The sequence below is a fragment of the Thermobia domestica genome, chromosome 8 (assembly GCF_964235325.1).
Source record: "Thermobia domestica chromosome 8, izTheDome1.hap1.1, whole genome shotgun sequence".
NCBI classification, from domain to species: domain Eukaryota; kingdom Metazoa; phylum Arthropoda; class Insecta; order Zygentoma; family Lepismatidae; genus Thermobia; species Thermobia domestica.
In genome coordinates this window covers 1,384,668-1,409,256 of record NC_137461.1, presented here as the reverse complement: position 1 = coordinate 1,409,256, position 24,589 = coordinate 1,384,668, and the positions used below count along the sequence as shown (strand labels likewise).

The 24,589-nt window shown below is 35.9% G+C and overlaps 1 protein-coding gene across 1 annotated transcript in view; it reads right to left on the bottom strand.

Annotated features, from left to right (window-relative positions):
- LOC145691527 (phospholipase A2-like) overlaps nt 1–24,589 on the bottom strand; it is an 87,271-nt gene that overhangs the window by 36,811 nt on the left and 25,871 nt on the right. The window contains exons 2-4 of the mRNA XM_081766937.1: nt 17,345–17,566; nt 11,027–11,186; nt 8,109–8,261 (exon numbers count right to left, since the gene is read on the bottom strand). Coding sequence (XP_081623063.1) covers nt 8,109–8,261; nt 11,027–11,186; nt 17,345–17,555 — 524 coding nt within the window. The 5' untranslated portion in view covers nt 17,556–17,566. The remainder of the gene's footprint in view (nt 1–8,108; nt 8,262–11,026; nt 11,187–17,344; nt 17,567–24,589) is intronic.

Below are 24,589 nucleotides of genomic sequence, written 5' to 3'. Positions count from 1 at the left end.
ACGATCAAGCACTGAATCTATTGAAATCTTACTACATAAAATAATTATCGAGTGTCTACACTTTTTCTATTAAAGCTCATAGTATATTCTATCATAATATAAATTGTCACTCATGTAGTGTGTGCTAATATAACTAGGGATGCGCACGAGACAAGATTTGTGGCTGTCTCGTCTCGAAAATGTGCTGTAAAAGTGATGTCTCGACTCGAAAAATGTATATTTCTCTATTGGAAGTGCCATGTCTCGACTCGAATTTTGTCAGGAAAATCTTGTCTCGATTCGTCTCGTGCGCATCCCTAAATGTAACTCATGATAAAAATGTTTTGTTTTAAAACAAAATTAAACGGTTGAAGTGGACTCTGCCGAGTAGAAGACATCCAATTTATTAAACCGCCTCGCAACTCACTTGGCAACACACTTAGGTTACACTTTTCACCTTTTTCCCATGCTATCTAAAGTATCGGCTAATCTTAAATTCGCATTGCCGATTCGGGTTTTCTAACAAGAATTATTATGTTGCAACTTAATTTGGATGTGAAATCCTGACTTAATTAGCATTTAAGAACTTCGAAGTCTGCATTAAAATCATGACAGAAATATAGTTAAATCTCAGTTCTAAATTTTATGTCTACCTTGCATCTAAATACTTGTGCTGTCATTTCTTTCAATGTTGGTAGGAGCCGAAGTTCCAATTGATCCCAATTTTTCGCTTTAATTCCCTCTATTTGTTCATAAAATTTTAGAGAAATATTATTATTAACAAGCAACACTTCTGAAGTGTAACACTCCGATCTTGATAAAATTTGGAAGGTAGATACTATACATGAAATAAACGAATACGTGTTTCTTATTTTCTGCGGAGAAAAGGGTTTTAAGGGGCAAGATACCCCACCCACAATTTTGAAAGTTGACGCCCCAAAGGAAAAAACCAAGGAAACCGAAGTAAACGAAATTTTACACACAAATTGCAGATATAAAATGAGGGAACACGTGTTTCCTATTTTCCTGGAAAAAACGGTTAGGTGGGGACCGGATCCCTCCAAAATTTTCATCACGAAATATCGAAAGTGATAATAGCAATATGACAAATGTGTGTAAAGGACACAAAGAACTGCAACGAAACTTTGTGTATGAACAACATACCAAAAAATAAAGGAACACGGTTTTTTTTATTTTGTGCTGAGAAACGATTTCAGGGGGCAAAAGCTATCACCCAAAATTTTGAAAGTTAAGGCCCGGAAGGCCAGAGGAAGTAAACCGAACTGAATGAAATAGTGCACAGATATTGTCGACATAAAATGAGGGCATACGTTTTTCTCATTTTCCTGAGAAAAAAAAAGAAAACCGTTTAGGTGGGACACACACACCTCCAGAACTTTGATCATGAAATATCAAAACTGCTAATAACAGAAGTGTTTGACGGACATGACGAATTGGAACGACACATTGTGTAGGGACAATACGCAAAAAATAAACGAATACGGTTTTTCTTTTATTTTCTGCGGAAAAACGGTTTTAGGGGGCAAAAGCCCCCATCCCAAATTTTGAAATTTGAGGCCCAAAATGCAAGAAGAAGTGCACCGAATTAAATGAAATTGTGCGCAGATATTGTAGACGAAAAACGAGATAATTGAGTTTCGTATTTTCCTGGGAAAAGCGGTTGAGTGAGGCACGGACCTTCTAAACCGTTGATTACGGAATATCAAAAGTGCAAATAAGCATACGCAAAAGTTCCTAAAGAATATGGAGAATTGGAACGAAACTTCGTAAAGGGACTATTTGCAAAACAGTATATGAAACGTGTTTTAATTTTTGCGGAAAAACAGTGTTGGAGCCTAGGTCCCATCCCCCCCCAAAAAAGGAAATATTACCGTAATAGCTCAGAAAGGAGTGGACCCAAGCAAATCAAATTGTGTGTAGACATTATATGTAAAATAAGGGCTCTCGTGTTTCTCAAGTGTTCCTACCCGTTTTGCTTCAAATTTGGCATACCAATAGCAAACTGGAAATAAATCGACACGTGTTTTTCTTTATGCTTAAAAAACATTGCAAGGGTTAAAGGTGCCTCCTGAAATACTATAAAATACGCTATACTGTTTGTATTTGCTGTTACTTGATCTGCCAAATTTGAAGAAATCGGATGGAGACACGAGACTTGTGAAACACGAGAGGCCATATTTTACATATCCAATATCTACATACAATTGCTTTCGCTTCGGTCCACTTCTCCCGCGACTCAACGCCTCGGTTCACTCACAATTTTTTATCTTTCAGGAAAATACGAAACACGTATTCCCTCACCTTACCTCTACAATATTAGTGGATATTTCATTCACTTCGGTCCACTTCTTCTTGTCTTTTGGGGTCAATTCCAAAATTGTAGACGGGGGCTTTTGCAAACCAAAACCGTTTTTAACCAAAATTAAAAAATGTATTCGTTTATTTTTTGCGTATTGCCCATACTCGCAGAGCTCCTCCGTGGCTAAGCGGTTAGCGTACGCGCCTTTGGCGTGGGAGACCCGGGTTCGATTCCCGGTGGGAGCTCATGTGGTTCGGATTCCACGTTAATCAGTAGGTCCACGTCTCATATAGCCTCGCTGCTGAAAGGGACGCTAAACTAAAGTCAACTCAACCCATACACGCAGTTTGATGCAATTCTTCATGTCCGTTACACGCATCTGATATACTGTTACTAGATATTTTGATATTTCGTGATGAAGGGTTTGGAGAGATCCATGCTCCACCTGGCCGTTTTTCCAGGAAAATAAGGAAACTTATTCCCTAATTTTGTGTCTACAATATCTGTCCATATTTCATTCACTTCAGTTCACTTCTTCTTACCTTTCGCGCGTCAACTTTCAAAATTTTGGTTTTGGGTTCTTTTGCTCCTAAAACCGTCTTTCCGCAAAAAAGAAAAACATATTCTTTGTTTTTTGTCCACAGAAAGTTTTGTTGCAATTCTTCATGTCTTTTACACACATCTAACATATTGTTACTAGCATTTTTCATTTTTTGTGATCAAAGCTTTGGAGGGGTCGGTGCCCCACCCAACCGATTTCTAAAGGAAAATACGAAACCCGTATTCACTCACTTTATGTCTACAATATCTGTGCACAAATTCACTTCCTTCGGTTCACTTCTTTTTGCCTTTCGGGAGTCAACATTCAAAATTTTGTTTGGGAGGTTTTGCCCCCCAAAAACCGTTTTCCCGCAGAACATAACAAAACCCGTATTCATTTACTTTCTGCGTACTGTCCATACACAAAGTTATGTTGCAATTCTTTATTTCCTTTACACAGATCTGACATACTGTTATTATTACTTTTGATTTTTCGGGATCAAAGGTTTGGAGGGGTCTGTGCACCACCCAGGAAAGTACGAAACTCGTACCCTCATTTCACGTCTGCAATATCTGTGCACAAATTCATTCACTTCGGCTCAATTCTTCTTGCCTTTCGGACGTCAACTTTCAAAATTTCGGGTGGTGGCTTTTGCCCCTGAAACCGTTTTTCCGCAGAACAAAAAAAAGTATTCATTTTTCTGCGTATTGTTAATACACAAAGTTATGTTGGAATTCTTCAAGTTGTTTGCACACATCTGACATACTGTTGGTAGCACTTTTAATATTTCTTGATCACAGGTTTGGAGGGGTCCATGCAGCACCCAACCGTGTTTTCCAGGAAAATAGAAAACCGTATCCCCTCATTTTACGTCTACAATATCTGTGTAGAAATTCATTCACTTCGGTTCACTTCTTTTTGCCTTTCGGGCGTCAATTTTCAAAATTTTGTGTGGGAGCTTTTGCCCCCTAATACCATTTTTCAACAGAACATAAAGAACCCGTATTGCTTTATTTCTGGCGTATTATCCATACAAAAAGTTTCATTGCAATTCTTCATGTCCCTTATACACTTTCTACATACTGTTATTAGCATTTTAATTTTTTGTGATCAAAGGTCTGGAGGGGTCCGTGCCCCACACGACTATTTTCTCCACGAAAATATGAAACCCGTATCCTTATTTTATGTCTACAATATATGTTCACATTTGCACTCACTTCGATTCACTTCTTGGGGCCGCGGTGGCTCAGTGGTAGAGCGTTCACCTCTGGTGCTTGGGGTCCCGGGTTCGATCCCAGCCCCCGCCAAGTGAACTTTGTGGTGGACAAACACCGTGTGCGTGGGTTTTCTCGGGGTTCGCCCGTTTCCTCCCACTTCCTTCATTCCACCATTTCATTCATTACTCATCATCACCGTCTCCTTTAGCCTAACCGGCATAACCGTGGGACGTAAAACTTAAAGATTTCATTTCATTTTTTTTTCGATTCACTTCTGTTTGCCTTTCGAGTTCAACTTTCAAAATTTAGGGTGGGAACTTTTGCCCCCTAAAACCGTTTTCCCGCAGAACTTAGAAAAACCCGTATTCGTTTACTTTTTGCGTATTGTCCATACACAAAGTTATGTTGCAATTTTTCATGTCCTTGACACACATCTGACATACTAGCACTTTTGATATTTTGTGATCAAACGTTAGGGAGGGTCCGTGCCGCACCCACTCCTTTTTTCCAGGAAAATAGCAAACCCATATTCCCTCATTTTATGTCTACAATGTCCGTGCACAATTTGATTCACTTCGGTTCACTTCTTTTTGCCTTCCCGGCGTCAACTTTCATAATTTTGTGTGAGAGCTTTTGCCCCTAAAACCGTTTTTCCGCAGAAAAACCCTTCTCCATTTTTTTTTTGCGTATTGCCCGTACATAAAGTTTCATTGGAATTCTTCATGTCTTTTACACAAATCTGATATACTGTTACTAGCACTTTTGATATTTCCTGAGCAAATGTTGGGAGTGGTCCGTGCCCCACGTAACACTTTTTTCAGGAAATACGGAACTAGAATTCCCACATTTTATTTTCACAATATGTGTGAAAAATTTCATTCACTTCGGTTCACTTCTTCTTGCTTTTTCGGCGTCAAATTTCAAACTTTTGGGGTGGGTTCATTTGCCCCCCTAAAACCGTTTTCCTGCAGAACATTAAGAAAACGTATTCTTTCATTTTTTGCCTATTGTTCATACACTAAGTTTCGTTGCAATTCTTCATGTCCTATACACACATTTGACATATTGTTACAAGAACTTTTATTTTTCGTGGTCAAATGTTTGGAGGGGTCCGTGCCCCACGCGGCCGTTGTTTCCAGAGAAATACGACATTCGTATCCTCATTTTACGAATTCAATATCTGTGAAAATTTTTATTCACTTCGGTTTACTTCTGCTTTTCAGGGGCCGCCGTGGCTCAGTGGTAGATCATTCACCTCTGGTGCTTGGGGTCCTGGGTTCGATCCCAGCCCCCGCCAAGTGAACTTTGTGGTGCACAAACACCGTGTGCGTGGGTTTTCTAGCGGTTCTCCGTTTCCTCCCACTTTCTTCATTCCACCATTTCATTCATTACTCATCATCAACGTCTGTCTCCTTTAGCCTAACCGGCATAACCGTGAGACGTAAAACTGAAAGATTTCATTTTTTCTTCTGTCTTTCGGGCGTCAACTTCCAAAATTTTGTGTGGGAATTTTTCCCTCTAAAACCGTTTTTCCGCGGAAAATAAAAAAAAACAATATTCATTTATTTTTTTGTCCACACATAAAGTTTCGTTGCAATTCTTCATGTCCTTTACACACATCTCAGATACGGTTACTAGCACTTTTGATATTTCGTGATCAAAGGATTGAAGGGGTTAGTGCCCCACCGAACCGTTACTTCCAGAAAAATACTAAAACCGTATTCCCCCATTTTATATCTACAATATCTGTGCACAATTTCATTCACTTCGGTTCACTTCCTTTTGCCTTTCGGGCATCAACTTTCAAAATTTTGGGTTTGAGCTTTTTTCCCTTAAAACTGTTTTTTTCACAGAAAATTTAAATAAATGTTTTCGTTTATTTTTTGCGTATTGTCCATAGACGCAGTTTGATTAAATTTTTCATGTCCTTTACACACATCTGACATGCTGTTACCAGCACATTTGATTTTCCGTGCCACGTTCCGTGCCCCACCTAACCGTTTTTTCGAGGAAAATACGAAACTCGTATCCTCATGTTACGTTTGCAATATCTGCGCTTAATTTCGTTCACTTCGGTTCACTTCTTGCCTTTCGGACATCAAGTTTCAAAATTTTGGGTGGGAGCTTTTGCCCCTAAATCCGTTTTTCCGCAGAAAATTTAAAAAGGCCGTATTCCTGTAGTTTTTGCGTATTTTCAATACAAAATGTTCCGTTGCAGTTATTCATGTCTTTTACACACTTCTGACATACTGTTACTAGCAGTTTTGATATTTCGTGATAAAAGGTTTGGAGGGGTCCGTGCCCCACCCAACCGTTTTTTTCAGGAAAATACGAAACTCGTATTCCCTCCTTTTACGTCTACAATATCTGTGCACAATTTTATTGACTTTGGTTCAGTTGTTCTTGCCTTTCGGGTGTCAACTTTCACAATATAGAGTGGGGCTTTTATATTTAAACTTACGTAACTTTATGTAACTTTTTCTTTTTTATGAGATTCTTTTTTGGGAGGTGAGGAGAGAAATGTTTTCCTCTGATATGTGTCTTTTGCCATTCATCTTTTTTGAACTGCTTAAGTAAGATCATTTTGTAACTTTTGATGTCATCCATCTCCGTCATGATAATATTATTGTCATTTTTAACAATTTGTTTTATTCCCTCATTTGCAGTCTGCCACACTGATATATTTATTACAAAATTGAGGTTTGGTCCACCGCCTTTCGAATTCGGAACCAACCCAACCGCCGAGCTTTTTGGGTTGCCTGCTATTGCAGGAAAACGAGAATTGCAGGTGGTAATGCACTTTTGGAGTCGTGTATACATGATTGTACGTCAGTTCAAAGTGCTTGGAAGTCAAGAAAGCAGAGTTTATTTTAGAATATAGGAAATTGCAACTGAAAAACAATTCTAAAATAATCTACAATGCTAGATTACGCACCAATTGTTTACGGATTTCACGCGATTGACGCGTTGTTTAGAACTAGCACATAAATACTTCCGAAAAAAGTGACAGTGATGAAGAGAAAAGACAATCAAGAACTCACATCGAAAGAAACTACGTTAATAATAGTGTGAACTTTTGAAATATGAGAATGTCACCGCTTCTGTTGACTCACGTAAGGTTTAGCTTTCTTAAACTACTGAATTTGTCTTAAAATGAGAATGTATTTTGAACAATTCCCATGGAGTCTCTCGATAGACCCAATTCTAATAACTTCATTTTGTTTAACGTTTTTTATGAAATACAGAATGGACATTCTGAATAACAGACTTCTTAAGTGCACTCACTCAATATTCAGTTATAAATACGTACGTATGCTGAGATTTTGTAATTATTTGTTTCAACAAGCAAGATTTTGTGTTGTAATAAACACATATTAATTGAATTATGGTTCTTTAACAGTTAACCTTAATTTAGAATTCATGTGTAAATAAGTCAAATGAAAAGATACTACTACCATTACTACCTCACGTATAACAAATTAGTAATCACCCTTTTTAATAGAACGGCGGGAGCTCATGTGGTTCGGATTCCACGTTAATCAGTAGGTTCCGTCTCATATAGCCTCGAAGCTGAAAGGGACGTTAAATTGAAAATCAACTCAACAACAACGTTTTTAATAGAAGTAACACATAACCTTTTAAAGAACTAACACACTAGGTCGCTGGAGAATATCAACTAATCTGCCTCGTGAACTTAACTGTTCAACTGGTGGAAATACATTTCATCAGTGGAAACCGTACCACAATGTACAATAATTGGTGGAGGAATCCAGCTCTCCTCGAAATAGTGCGGTGGGCACTAGCTTACTCTGTTATGGTTGATCTTACATTGATCTGTGCATCCACCAACTGCACGGGATTTAAGCTGTAGTTATAGATCGGAACCAGGTTAATAGTAATCCCCAATCTTTATAATCTTACGTTAGCATAAGGGCACAAAACTCACTGTATCAGTTTCTAGTAAGTGTAAGTGAACATTCCGAAACCTGGAACCTCGCAAATCATTGGACACAAGTGTAAGTCCCTTTCTAAGTGGATAACTAGATCTTACCACGTTGTCTTTGCACATCTCTTGATTGGATGATCCTTCTTGTAGCACTGCGATTTTAACACATTGAAATACGTGTAGCCTATTTGCTTTGAGACCAAGGAGCTTTCCTTCTTTAAACACTTGTAAAACTGTTGGTCGCATTTGCAATGGAGCCTACAAAATGTAGAAATAAAACAATTCATTACTATAAGGAATAAAAATGTTACCATTACACGTAATGCATGTTAAATGATAAGTTCACATCTTATACTCACCTGCTATTTGCGAACTGATCATATTTCTTTTGACTTAAGTTTTATGGCCCCATGACGGGATCCCTCACTATTTATCCGGGCTTGGAACCGGTACGTTATGATTGGAATGCACGAGAAATAGACATCTTTCAAGCAAATGCAGGGCTGCATCGAAGTTCAGCGCAAAGTCCTGTCCTATTTAATATTCTGATGCATGAATGGGAAGGCAATTTGAGGGAAGAGGCTACATCCAACATGCTATACGCAAACAACATTGTACTAATTGCAAAACAAGGGAGGAGATACAACGTGAAATGGAAACAAAATCTTTTTAAAAATATGAACCGAATTCAAGGAAAGACAGTAAAAGGCAAAAATAATAAAAACAGACGATAATAATAATAATAGTAATAATAATAATAATAATAATAATAATAATAATAATAATAAAACTCTTTAAAACAGAAAATAATTTATTACTATTATCAATAAAAGATTTTTTGAAGTCGTGTCAAGCTGAACAAATTATTGTCTAATATAATATTATTTCGATGGTATTTTTTAAAAATATATGTTTAACTTGGCATGACATACAATTTTTTAATAGATAACAGTAATAAATTATTTTCTGCTTTCAAGTGCTTTATTATTATTATTATTATTATTATTATTATTATTATTATTATTATTATTATTATTATTATTATTATTATTATTATTATTATTATTATTTCTTTGCTTTCTAGTGCGTTTTTGAATTAGTTATTTTTGTTCTCAGTTTTCTTTTCTTTTTTAATTTTTTTCTGTTACCCAGTAGTTTAATTAGACACCTAAGCTAAAGGTAGAAGAAACTCCCTCTAAATGAGTCTTCCTACGAAACATCCGTGAAGAAATACGTAATAACTATCGAATTATGAAATTTATTTTTGTTATTGTAGTGGCCCTCCTGAAGAATAGCTCTTTACATAGTGAAAACCGCAACAAAATATACGTAGTCTAAAATGTAGTTAGCTTTTTGCACATGAGATGGCGTTACTATTGCAAATCAACTTTGTGGTTGTGACAGAACTTTGTTGGTTACCGGTACCTTGATATTTCCATGCTACGGCCAAAACATTCCATATACTGACCTCTTACTCGTGCCAGAACGAAAACCTTCAGTAGTGGATACAGTAACAGTCCCATCTTAATACAGGGTGTCCGGAATAGGACTGACGGTTTTTAAAAGTGTATAGTTTTAATATGGTCAGAGATACAGAAGAAAAAAAACATGCATTTTAAAGGAAAACTCAAAAGTTTATTTGGTCTTACAAGTCATTCTAACTCAGTGTAACTCCACGTGAGCTCCATTTTAACTCTTACAATATCTAGCCAGAACTCAAGCTCTCTCCACGTATTCTGTAACATCTGAGGTGTTACTGAAACAATCGCATTCCTAATACGGTTCTTCAGTTCATCAAGGTTACGCACCTTTTCACCAGAATACACAAGGTCTTTCACATATCTCCAGAGGAAGAAGTCCAGGGGTAACATCAGGAGAGCGTGGAGGCCACCTAATTGGCCTATCCAACGGCCAGGAAATTCAGTATCAAGGTACTCCCTCACTTGTAGGCTCCAATGGGGGGGGGGACCATCCAATTGGAATATCACTTCATGTTGCAAGTGTTGTAACTGGGGAACAGCAAAGTGTCGAAGCATGCCTAAGAACACATTTCCTGTTATGCTTTGCTCTGAAAAAGAAGGGGCCTATAACTGCATTATGTGTTAAAGCATATCAAATATTCAATTTGAGACTGTTTCTAGAATGTTCTATGTACGCATGCGGATTCTCAATCCCCATATCCTAACATTTTGAAAATGTTTAAAAACCGGTTTTTGTGTCCACCACTAATATAAAATATGAAATAAAATGTAATTGTGATGAAAAGAAAAAAGATAAGAAAGAAGGAAATAAAAGAAAACCTTAAAGAATATGTAAAAATTACTTTTTTAAATGTAAATTTGATATCTTCAGTGATAATGTGATGTTAATTGTGAATGTTGTGGGTATCGGTGAAATTTTATTTATTCCGTAAAATGTATATGGTCTCTGTTGCGTAGGTAAGCGTCAAAGATTTAGCATGAAGTATTTAATTATTATTAAATTTTAATCGGATATCATACATCTTTCACATTACTCTAGTGCGTATTTTCTCTTTAAGATCCATACCTTAATGTAGTTTTCCATGTTGTAGTTTCTCGAGGCTATATGGAGACGTGATCGGGAATCCAATCGGATAGTTACTGGTACTATTTTATGTACAATTTGCCCCTTTGCTTCCTCTTTTGCGTAAGTTGTTTGTAAATGGTAACCGTACCTTACCGATAATTACTAGCTGGAAATTTTTATCGTCTTAAATAGCGTACTGAATCCCTGGATGATGGTATAATCAGTGCTTTTGTATTTGAGTTCGAGTCCCGGGGCATTTACCGATGAAGGCAATTGCATCATAATAGATTTCCGCATTATAGTATACCATCAATTTTTGGGTTTACAAAAAGCTATTTTTTCTCGGAAACTACGCATGAGGATTTATCATTTTGTTCAGATGAATGGCATCTATGATTGTTGTATTTCTCACCATTGGACGGTTGTTTGTGTTAAGCGCTGAAACTATTATAGAATTTAAAACAACTATAGTTTACCTGGTGTATGGTTCTTCATTGAGCAGTCCGTATTTTGATTCACCAGCTTTGATGGTATCTGGACACATGTCATGAGCTCTGCAACATTTATCTGTCTCTTTGAAGGTTCCGAGATCTGTTTCATTCTCTGCTATGTCACCAGCGCCACACCATTTCGTCCCTGCAACAGCATTGCAGCTACATTAACGGCCAAGACGAGGCGAAAATTATTAACTATGACAGCAAGTACAGTTCTGATCAGAAAAGACTGAAATTTGAAACAGAAATACATTAGTGCCTTCAGTTTATATTAAGTTGATAAAAGGGAGAAACCTTGCAATTAATGGTATTTAAAAATCCTTAGTAAAATAATGTCGTGTTTAGGATCTCGCTAGCTATGGTTGCCACTGGATGAAGAAGGGAGCAAAATAGTGCTCTCAAACGGGTCGGGTCAGCTCGGGTCGGGTTGTCGGGTCAGGCTAATCGGGTTGTCGGGTCGGGTCAAGAGGGTCAAGAGGGTCGCGTTGGGTCGGGTTACTCGGGTCAACTCGGGTCGGGTTGTCGGGTCGGGTTATTCGGGTCGGGTTGTCGGGTCGGGTCAATCGGGTCAGGTTGTCGGGTCGGGTTATTCGGGTCGGGTTGTCGGGTCGGGTCAATCGGGTCAGCTCGGGTCGGGTTATCGGGTCGGGTTGTCGGGTCGGGTCACTCGGGTTATCGGGTCGGGTCAGTCGGGTCAGTTCACTTTGGTCAACTGAGTTTAGGTTGAGTTTAAACTCGGCTGGAGTCGAAAGCTACTGTTTTTCACTAGCTGCCTAATTAAAAATAGCAATTTTCAATTGATTTTATAGAAACCATAAATCTATTTTGAACACTTGCAGCTAGTGTTTTTATGATAAATGCTTATTTTTCTACTTGTGTGTACCTTAATTTTTAAATGTGGAAGATTGATTTTACCAATCGACTGTAATATTAATATCTACGCCAATATGGAGTCTGGATTTAGAACAAAACTAGAAGTTGTTTAAGCAACGCCAAAAGAGAGATTGGAAATGGACGACCGAGCCCAAGCAGGGCCGCGGTGGTTCAGTGGTAGAGAATTCATCTCTGGTGCATGGTGTCCAGTAGCGTAGCTAGAGTTCTTTTCAGGGGGGGGCAATGAAGGGCCCAAGAGGATTTTGAGGGGGACATCTCCAATATATATATATATATATATATATATATATATATATATATATATATATATGTGTGTGTGTGTGTATTCAAGGTGAATGTTTCCATCTTTATTGTTCATGATTTTACTCTTTGGAAAACAGTGAAAATATAAGAATTTAGTACCTCAAACAACTAGGATTCATTAATGCAATTGATTTCTAATATAAGTAAATAGTTATTTAATCATGGCGTTTAAAATATGTGTAGCTGGTTGACTTAAGTGGAAGCAAATACACTTTTACAGGTAAAGAAAATAACTTATAGGTTCATGCCTCTACTTGAAGAGGATCTTTCTATTCGTGTGGGCAGCAGCAAACATATCCACAACTTGTTAAAGATCTAACGATTTAGCAATTTTCTTCTCAATATAAAGTAACACTAGGTTTTTCAACCTATCATGAGTCTTTGACTTGCGTATACAAGTCTTTAATCTTTTCAAAGAAAAGAATGACCTTTCACATGTAGCACTAGAAACTGATATAATCACAGAGATGATACCTAGCTTGTAGGTTTCTAGGAATGCGTTTTTGTAGACACAAAGAAGATCAACGAAATTCGTTAAGGAATCAGCTTTCGTTTTCTTCTCGTCTTCATACAACTTAATTGTTAGAGCAACCCACATTATGCTTTATTTCTTGTTTAATTATGCTTTTTTTTTAAAAAAAATTATGCTTTATTGTTAATTTCAATGATTATTTTACATTAATCGTGTATAATGTATATTTATTATACATCAAATATTCTAAATATCTTGATCTATTTATTGATATTTTTTTGCAACTAGTTTCTCTCATATTTAATGAACTTTCTACTTAATTCATTGTAAAGAGATGTGCTTTTCTCGAATAAATTTTTTCTGTTATTTGTGTGCGCCTTACAGGTACATATATACAGAAAGGGAAAGTAAAAGATGCCACCAAAAAGTACAGAAAGTGCTTAAGTTCAAAAAGTAAACATAACAATACAGTGATGACGCCAGAGGGGGGCAAGCGGGGCGAGCGCCCCCCTAGTAGCTACTTCTGCCCCTAGACTGCCCCCCCAGACTCGTACAATCTTTAAACATTCTTCATGTAGTATTATATATCAGTATCATAACCAATCTCATTGACAAATTGTAGTCTACTTTCCATGAATTTACTATGTGGCAGATTAATCCTCAAGCTTTCTTCTTTGAGCGTCTGGGTATGCACGCATATTTCTGTTTTCTAATTTAGCCCCTTTTGAGGTAAAGTTTAGTTATACTTCTTTCTTATGATTTTTAATAATTGTGCCTAGCGAACAACAGTAGATTTGGTCGACTTGTTTTTTCTCATTGGATCAACTTCGATTGGAAACAAAATAAAGGTAAAACCAGTTACGTAACTTGTTTGTATTTGTCCAGGTTTGAAGTTTTCAGTTTCATATTTTGTTATATTTAAAACTTCTTTTTTCTGAAACATTATTCTCGGCTTCCAATATTCAGAGGATGTGCTTATAACAGCTTAGTTTGCAACTACCAGGGCTTAATTTTTTGAAGGAGATAAAAAGAGTTGTGTTTTCCCTTCATGCAAATGATAATAATAAAATTATGGAATGAAATTGATTCCCAATAAAATGTATTGTCAGAGTGCTGATCTTTAGTTAGTAATTGGTTTATACTAGTGCTCCTTTACTTATTTTGTTTTAAAGTACTGACGTGACGTCTACCATATTGACTAGGAACTGCTGAAAAATTCGTAGCCCAACCCAGAAGGAGTGCACGTGGATTGGTGAAGTTTTACTTCTTCTTCTCTTCCCCCGAGAGTCAATATACTACCTTGTACAGTGCTCCAGCTTTTGTAGAAAAGTTTTAAAAAATCTAGATTTCCTCGCACCACTGTTCGTAGCACTACCCCTCCAGCTTTTGTAGAAAAGTTTTAAAAAATCTAGATTTCCTCGCACCACTGTTCGTAGCACTACCCCTATCAGATCTAAAATGGCGTCTTTCAAGTGTTATTTAAGTTTGGGAAATAAGTACACGTAATAGTTAGACGGAGCTAAATCTGCGGAATAAGAATGATGATCTAGACATTGAAATCCTAGATTATGCAATGTCAGTTATGTTCGCAGGGGCTTGATGGACAGGTGTATTCTCCTGAAGGAACAGAATTCCTTTCTTTTCATTTTCCGCAGCGTTGAACTTTGAATTTTTCTTTCAGTTTTGTAAGTAATGTAGAGATTCTGGATTAAATATCTTACCATTGAGGAGGTAGTCTACCACTAAATACTTATACCAGAAGAATGTTCCAAATAGTTTCTCAACCTACTTCTGTGTCTTGAGCTTCTTGGGGGGATGGAGAAATGAGTGCTACTACTCCATTGACTGTTGTTCCGATTCAGGATCATAGTGGTACAACCATATTTCATCTATGGTTACTATTCGCCAGCGAAATTGATCAGCATTACGGTCAAATTGGAAGAATACTTCTCTTAATGCCGTTACCCTTTTATTCTCCTGACATATATTTTGGGAACCCATTATGCCGAGAACTTGCGCATACCCAAGCCATTCTGAATTATGCTACCGACGAGTTTCAAAGAAATGCCTAGAATCCCTGACACAAGTTTTGCTGAGAAGGTAAAAACTGAGAAAGCGGGGTGCAGACCTCAGACTATAATAAATATAAATAGCTTAAATTATTTTTGTCACACAAAAACTGGGGTGGCCTAGGCCCTCCGGCCCCGGGCTATATCCACCACTGGCTGAAATGCTGCAATTTTCAAGAATGTCACAAATTGCATCCATGATTCCAGGAAGAGTCATTGCTTTTAATCATCCTGGATGTAAAGCATAATTTGTTGAGAAATTGCTACGTTTATACTAAGCCACTTACTTCTTCACCACTATATATAACGGAGGAGAGTCCCGTGGTGTTTCACTGATTTCCTAATTAATTTACTTCGGTGACTTTCCTTGGTGGAACAAAAATGTTATAACAGTAAGGATCTGGATGTTCGTGAAATTATCTGTTTGGGCACACATAATCACTTCAGAGGCCTGAGAAACAATAAGAAATTCATTATTAATATGAAAATTTATATTTGTACATACAGAGATATGTTTTTCTAAACTACGGTTTCATTTTTCTACCTAGTACCTACACTCCTTCTGGATTGGACTACGACATTTTCAGCAGCTCCTCGTAAATTCTCTCTCTGTCTCTCTCTCTCTCTCTCTCTCTCTACATATATATATATATATATATATATATATATATATATATATATATATATATATAGAGAGAGAGAGAGAGAGAGAGAGAGAGAGATACGTAGCATATAGACGAATGTGTTACTTGTAGCATACGCGAAAGTAATTCAATTTATGTTTAGGCTTCAATAGTTTCATTGAAAAATATTTCATGTGCAGACGTTACTTATTTGTTAGTTACAAATTTTATTTGAAATAAGTTTAATTTATAATCATATAGATCTAACATAAAAACAGCAACGAAATACACAATGTAATGTAAAATAAGTCAAACGTAATAAATATGTCATTTTTGGTATGGCAAATAGCCGCCCCCGAAAATGTATCTGCCCCTCCTTTGCCCCCCTAAGAACTTAAAGCTGGCGTCGTCAATGTAACAATATAGTATGGAGTTCTTGCATACTATTCATTGTTGGCCGAAAAATTTCTTCTTTTACTTTCTTTTCTCCACATCAAAGGATTACACCGAAAAGTTTACAGAAATGGAAATAAGCTTTTCATTGTTGCATTGTTATGTTCTCAATGATTTGCATTGTAAATATTGGCTTTAAAAAATATTAACACAGTATGTTAAACTTTCAGTTAAAGAGAATTTTTTAAGAATTGTGCTATATATTTTAAATTTTGCTTTATGCTTTATTTTCTAAAATTATGCTTTTAAAACTAGTTTCCCAATGTGAGTGCATTTTGGCGTTCACCCAGTTTCGTGACCATAGTGCTCTCAAACGGGTCGGGTTGACCCGACCCGACCCGACCCGACTCGGATCGGGTCAGTTCGGGTCGGGTTACGGGTGGGGTCAACTCGGGTCGGGTCAGTCGGGTCGGGTTGTCGGGTCAGGCTACTCGGGTCGGGTTGTCGGGTCGGGTCAGTCGGGTCAGCTCGGGTCGGGTTGTCGGGTCGGGTCAATCGGATCAGCTCGGGTCGGGTTGTCGGGTCGGGTTATTCGGATCGGGTCAATCGGGTCAGCTCGGGTCGGGTTGTCGGGTCGGGTTATTCGGGTCGGGTTATCGGGTCAGGCCAATCAGATCGGATCACGGTTCGGGTCAGTCGGGTCGGGTCGGGTTATCGGGTCGGGTCAGTCAATTCGGGTCACGGGTCGGGTCGGGTCGGTCTTCAACCCGACCCGACCAGAACCCGTTGAGAGCACTAGAGCAAAATCTTATGATTTCAGTTGCTTTTTAAACAGTTTGGTTTGTCAAGAAAACAGCGTATATTTACTCTGTTGTCTGTGTGACCGTTTGGAGACACAGAATCTGAACAATTACTTGATAGACCATCATCAATTTTCGCCAGGATGTTGAGTATAAAGTTAGGAATGCACTTGATTAATGGAGATTGTTCATTACAAGACATGGACGATCAAAAATAAGTTCTTCATGTATTCCTATGGCAGTAACTATGGATAACATCTCTACTTACTAGATTGCCCGCAGTACTGTTGAGATTGGCGAGTTAGTATAATTCTCAGGATGCAAAATACTAATCTGTCTATAGAATACAATGCAAATATAGAACTAAATGACTTTCTACTTGACAAATTTAAAGATTTAAAAATTCATGCAAAACCTGAAACCTCAATTTTCACGTTTTGCCTATTCACGGGGTACTGGTCATTAAAACACGGATAGTTATTATTATTATTATTATTATTATTATTATTATTATTATTATTATTATTATTATTATTATTATTATTATTATTATTATTATTATTATTGGTAGAACGTGAATTTGGCCTTCCCATTTGTTTTCGGTATAAATTGTTTATAAATCGTGAACAAATGAAAATTTTATGTGAACAGTCGTGAACAAACGATGAACAAGTAAGTGATATTCAAGGTTTATTTTTGATTTCCTAAAATGGAATGTGATAGATTCACGCATATTTGTAACTCACCTGGAAATATTGGTTGAAGGGTTTTGCGGCTGAGTTGCCCAATGTTGAACCTCGAGAACGTTTCAATTGGAACATCTTCGTTTTCGTTTATGCCATCAATCCTTGGGATGTCAACAGATCCAGTGACAAAGGACGGAATGCCCACAGCCCGTGAGGTTCTGCAGTAAGTGTATGGAAGTGATCCCAACAAAAAATATACAATTTTTATCATGGTTGGAGACCCTGAAAAGAAACAGACAACAATCAACTGTGGCAGTCTTTTATCCACCTCAATTAGGATACAATACACTTAAAAAAAAGTCTTTTGTTAAAAATCAGGAAAATTCTTTAAACATAATTTTGATTATTGAAAAAAGTCATTATATTGAAATGTATTCTCACTAATGCTCAAGCAATGCGTTAAGAGCCAGCCTTACTAAAAATAACGCAAAATTTACGATTTTTCTTTTGCTTGTTTATTCACAAGTGAAAGGAGATAATGAAATGCAAGTTACTACAGTCATAGATAATGTTATTCTACAACAAAAAGAATGAACGTGAAGAATTTTCAGTGTTGCCATCCATAGAATTTACAGTGTTGCCAGAATAACAACGCCCATAAAATCTAAAGGCAGCAACTAGAGGAACGATGTAAAATTCATTTGGTTACATATCATATTGTTTTGGTTTCTCGTGAAATACTTTTCAAATAACATTATTATTTACTTTTAATAACCGCATATTAAAATTATTTTGTTTCTTACAAACTAAATACAACTATTATTTAAAAAGTGGTTCACAGGAAATGAAAACAACATGATACGTACCCAAATGCAATTAAGTTCGTTCCTCTAGTCCCTGCCTTAACTTAGATTTTAGGGGCGTTGCTATTCTGGCAACACTGTATTTCTATGCATGGCAACACTAACATTCCTCAGGTTCATATTTTCTGTTGTAGAACATTATCTATCTCTATTTCAAATCTTCTATTTTCTATCTGCATTTCATTATCTCCTTCTAATTATGAAATAAACAAGCAAAAGAAAAATTGTAGCTTTTTAATTATTTTTAGTAAGACAGGCTCTTAATGTCCGAAATGAGGGTTGCAGGTGGCAAGCAATTAGGGGACCCATAAATCGTAAAAGAAAGAATTGATTTGAATAAAGTTTTAATAAAGTAATTATTTTAGGATGCGAGCATCACCCGAAGTAACATACTAAATATTCTTAATATTGCTGACATTATAAATTAGGTTCATGCATCGTTCCAGCAGTTACTCTGTTTAAGAATACTTATAAGTACAGAAATTAAAAGAAAAGAACTTGTATCAGGAAGAGATTGCACAAGATTTCTGTTAGTTGAAAACACCTGCTGAGCTAGTAGTCTGCTTGACTTACTGGGAACATCAGCAACTGCAGAGAGGTGTTTTTTTTTTTTTTTAACTGAAATTAATCATAATATTTTTAAGGAATACTATGATTCAGTGTAGCTTAAGTGCCCTAGCATTGCTAAGAATTGAAAATGAACCGTGTCGCAAAGTAGACGTTGACGTTGTGGTGAAGATTTCTAACCGTGAAACAAAAGCGATTTTGAAAATGTTGAACGTGTAAACTCCTTACTAGAATGGAAATTTTTTTGAATTGTAGAAGAAAGGTCGGATTCCTTAAGTTAAAAATAATTTTAAAACAACATTTGTTGATTTTGAGATCGTTTAAAAAACGTTTAGTGCTTTTAGTGAATCTAACATTCTGGTCTACGTGTGTGTGTTCTATGTTCCTTTCTCTCTGACACGAAATTTCATTTATGATGTTTTATTTCTTAAAACCAAATACAGCACGAAACTATATAAAATTCAGTTCTCTATTCAGTTCTATTCATAAGGTTAAGACCAAAAACAAAATATGAAAAATTGTGCATGTCGGAACTGTTACAGTTTAAATCTTCACATCCAGTACATATCGGTTTCTTTCTTAAGTTAACTATTTGTATCCTTCCTATTTGCATGAGCAAAATAAACGTTTTCTGCGTTTCAGTCTTCGAGTTCCGAACCGACTTTTGTCCATTTACAGCAAACTCAGGAAAACCGAGAAAGACTATAGAATCAATATGTTTTGTAGAATCTAAATATTTGAGAGTTTCCGAGTCATTCACATTAATACACTCAAGTACAGGGTTAGCATGGATTCATTCGTTTTGAAAAGGCTATACTTTCAAAGAGTATTACGCGTACACATATGGAGTATAAAACGAAAGAACCACAAATTCACCAAGTTTGTATTGTGTTGCAGTACGAGTCCATTATCTTTCTGTTCGGGTGTAGCAGTACGAGGTTAGTACCTGTTGAAAATGGAGGGAAAGCAAGAAAAAAGACGTCGAGTATAGTCTGGACGTGTGTCGTGTCACCAAAGGGGCATATATTGGTGAATATTTTAGAGAGTGTATAAACTTGGTGATTTTGTGGTTCTTTTTTATATATTTTTCATGTGTGTACGTGTAATGCTTTTGAATATATAGCCTTTTCAAATTGAATGAATCATTCATGTTAGCCCTGTATTTGCAGTTCAACGAAACATACAGATCTTACAAATTTCCTTAGTTTTCCAGGAATTACTGTAAATGGACAAAAAAATTGTTAGGAACTGAACGCCTATATCGGTAGAACTTTTTAAGCATTGCACAGTTTGGTTTGGATGAATTTCATAAGTCATTGTATGACACTCTAGTTTCTCATTCCTTATCGAAACAGTAAAATTTACGCCTATTTTGGTGATTCCTTCACTTATCCTAAATATGATCCTAAAACTGACGGAAGTGTCTGTTCCTTTGTTTCTTACAGATGTAACAAAATTCAAGAAATTAATCCAGATATCAAGGAACCTCCAGCTATTAGTATAGAATTAAGTTTGATTGCATCGTATTTCAGACGTCAACTTATTACGCTGACCACTTTGACTTTGTCATCAGCGTTAGAATTAATTCAGAACTTAGAATTTATCCTCAGATCTGATACTAGAGCCGAACAATGTATAATCTAAAAATATATAGTCTAAAAATTGTAGTATTAAGGGTAATCCAAAACAACAAAAAAGGTAATAATTTGTCAAACTCTTCAAATAAAATTTCAAACGGTAAGAACAAAAGCAAACGCAAAAATGCACTTAAAAGAGAAAGACGTGGATGTAGTAACAGTAATTATAGTAATGAAACACATTCTGATACTCACTCTTGCAATTGTATCCGTGAAATGTCACCCAATGCAAATTCCTGAGTTGCCAACCAGCAATACTGAACGTCAAATGATAATGCCCGATCGATAAATGATAATAGTAATATTGGAGTACATTCTAATAATGGTCATATACAGAATGCCTCAGAAGTCCCCTGACATAGAGTAACTGTTATTATCAGAGTTACAATAAAATGTAAGAGGGGGAACCGCCTCTAAATATGATGTTTTCAATCTAAAATGAAGGAATTTTTTAAAATCGGACAACCCCCTTTGCGCTGTACACTCTTTATACGCCCAGTGTTAAATGAAAATGCAACGTTGCCATTTATTTGGGGCTAGGGGAGGAAAGAATGAGACAGCAGGTGGACGAATTTTGTAAGAGTATGGTGAATTACAGACAGTAACTTCACTCACTTATGTTGTTGATCTAGGTAAATGGGAAAGGTTCATTTCCACTTAGCATTGGGCGGATAAAGAGTGTACAGCCCAAACGGCTCGTTCGATTTAAAAATATTCCTTCACTTTAGATTGAAAACGTCATATTTGGAGACGGTTTCCCTCTTACGATACTCGTAGTATCGTAGATGTAGTTCTGTATTTTGTTGAGAAATAGTTTTATTGCGCCACGTTGATAATGTCTTAGGATGCCTATGAAGAATCTTGTTGGCAGAGGGTTGTCCTTCTGTTTCTCACTTCTTCTCATCTTTTCTTTCTGAAAGTCATAACACGGTAAAACTTTTGTCAAAACAAGAATTTTAGGAATGATTCAAAAAATGCATCAAAATATTGCGATTTTGGCCAATAATTAGTTTTTTAGATCAGGGGCCACAAAATTTTTGAACGGCAACTAAATCAAGTGTTCGTATTTTTTACGGAATAAACATTTCATACTGAGTTAAGTGACGGTTTGGGTTTGGCTACACTACATGTAGTGTTCCATATTATGGCCTACACGAAAATTTTTGATTGAAATATATTAGATCTTTTTGAATCAGGGGCCATAAAATTTTTGAAAGGCCCCTAAATCGAGTTTTTCGTATTTTCTACGGAATAAGCATATCATACTGAGTTAAGTGGTGGTTTCAGTTTGACTACACTATATGTAGTTCTTCAGATATAAGGTCTACAAGAAAATTTTTGACTGAAATATATTGGATCTTTTGATCTAATAAAAAAGGAGAAAGTCAAATATTTGAGTTAGTAAACAATGTTAGAACCACGAATTTTAGTAATTTAGATATATCGAAAGGAAGTGAGATTGAAGACGGTTTTAGTTCACTAGAAGTAAATGTTCTGTAACATGTTCTGTAACATCGATATCTTCACATCCATTGTTATGTGTAGCAAAAAAGAATACTTCAATATTATATACTGTATTTAATCTAAATGCTTCAAACAAACATGTGAAATTAAAACAGTTGAACTAACTTACTCTAGGCCTCTGGAACCAGGAGGTTCAATGCCGGTTCACAAAAGTTCTCCAATGACTACTATTCTTAGCCAACTGGATCCAGTTTCTATTTTGTATTCCTATTTCTGCCAGATCCATCGTAATATTGTCCTCCCATCTGCGCCTAGGTCTTCCTAATGGTTGTTTTCCGATTAGATTTCCAGTTGAAAGTTTCAAAGCGTTCCTACTTTCTTCCATTCTCGCTACATGATCTGCCCACCTGACCTTCCTAGATTTGATGACTCTAACAATGTTGGGTAAACCATTTAAATTATGTAGGTCCTCGTTATGAAGTTTCCGCCATTCCCCATTCCCGTTCCTCTTGGGTCCGAATATTCGTCTCAGGATCTTGTTTTCAAATACTTTCAGTCTATGTTCTTCCCTCAGAGTAAGCGACCATATTTCGCAACCATACAGAACAACAGGCATGATTATCGTTTTATATATTTTAAGCTTCCAGTTCCTCGATAGAATTCGCGACGACAAAAGGTTTTGAACTGAATAATAACACGAATTTCCCTCTTTTAGTCGACATTTAATGTCTTTGTGAATATGGTTTTGGTCTGTTAATCCTGGATATTTGAAAGTGTCCACATTATCGAAAATATTGTTTGATTTTTTAACGCATCCATGTTTTACAGTATTACGATCTCGACAGACTTCCATGTATTTAGTTTTCTCTGTATTTCCTGCTAAATTCAATCCCTGCAAGTGTTTAATAAGAAAACAATTGAATGTCAATAAATTGATAACCTATTATTAAAATTTGAAGGCATACTTTATGCAAGTTATCTCGATTTTCTCGGATCTTATCTATTGTACGTTCAGTGTACTAAAGGTCTTCCACGTCCCAAAAACTTAAAACAATTACAAAGAGTATTCGGTTAATTTCAATGGTGTCCTAAATTTCAGTCATTTCGCTCATAGGGCTGAACCTTTGTTTCCTTTTTAAAAAGAAAAAAAAAATAGATTTGCGACGAAACTTGAGAAATTTAGCTTCAACCAAGTGAAGAATGATTTAGCATAAGAAGTATTGTTAGCACATAATCGTTTGGATTATGATCTTTGTATCATAATAGATTGCAGTTCAGTTGCCTCGAGAAATATTGTTTCAGAAAGTTGAACGTCATATTCTCAAATTTTAAAGTACAACATTAAAGCAAGGTGAAAAATATACTGCAACTGAAAAAGAGCCTTTATCAATTGTAGTTGCTTTCAAGAGATGGGTTCAATTGTAATATAACAGACATAAAATTTTACACTGATTACCATTCTTTGACATACCTTTATAAGATAACGGATGGAATTCCAGAATAACAAGGTGGAGCATAGTGAAACAAGGTTTCGATGCAGAAATAATTTGTATTAGAGCAGAAGACAATCAAGCTAGTGTCAACTCAGTTCAGCCGTAAACAAAAATTAAGTAATTTTTACTAATTTATAGAAACATCGTTCCTTTGTAAACTAAAAGTCATAGACAAAGTGTTTGAATTGGTAGATCCACTTACAGGAGAGTCGTAGGGAACTCATTCAATAGATCTATGAAAACCTAGAAACCTACGCAAAAACTACACAATTATGGTTAAAACTTCCTAAAAAAATATGTTCATGAGAAAAAGTTTAGAGTCGGTAATGCAAAATTGTAAAACGGTAGGTTAAAGTGAGCCTAAAGCAACAATTAATGTAAATTTTAATTATCTACTAAAATTTGTCTGTATTCAATTGTAAGAAAAGTAATAAAGAATTGTCGAACAATTACATTGTTTCTTATTCTTTTATTTTATTCCATTAATATTTCAAGTACATGTATTTTCTATTGAAATTTCGTTCAGTAGGAAACAATCATAAATCTTTAGAAGTTGTTAATATTGTCACATATATCCATCAATGCACTGAGCAAACAGACACACAAATACAGAAACACTAATTGAAATACAAAATAATAAGCTACATAATGTAGATAAGTAGGAAAAACACGAATAGGATATTTTGCATATACACAGAAAAACTGAAAACAATAATAGATATTTAGTATACTGCTTAGGATAGTGAATTTGAAAATATACAGGGAAAATAACAGTAATAAAGAATGTGTTAAAATGTTCTTAAAGGAATTGACTGAATGTGACACATTATTGAAATATTTAATAGGTAACCTTAATTGTTTCGATTACATGTTGCAGTTCATTTTAAATCATTTTGTAAATTCCAAAATTAGCAAAATTGGGATAAGTAAAAATATACAATCCTTTGTATATAAAATATATATGTAAAATTTACTGTAAAATAAGTAAAAAATACACCGTAATATAATAATTACCGTACATTTTGCAGTTTTTGACAGCTGACCAAAAGTGCAATACTGGTCAAAAGTTTTCTTTTTATACGTTTATCAAGTTTTCACAAATTCCTCTTTATTCGTATGATCACATTATTGTGCCCACTATGAAATGATTATGAATAAGTAATTTCTTTCCTGTAATTGAACAATACGAGATCCTTTATATAACATACACATCTGTTTTTCTTGAAATAATTTCTTAATCTTCATAAAATTCTTACTATGTTGGTGACTTTTATTTATTCT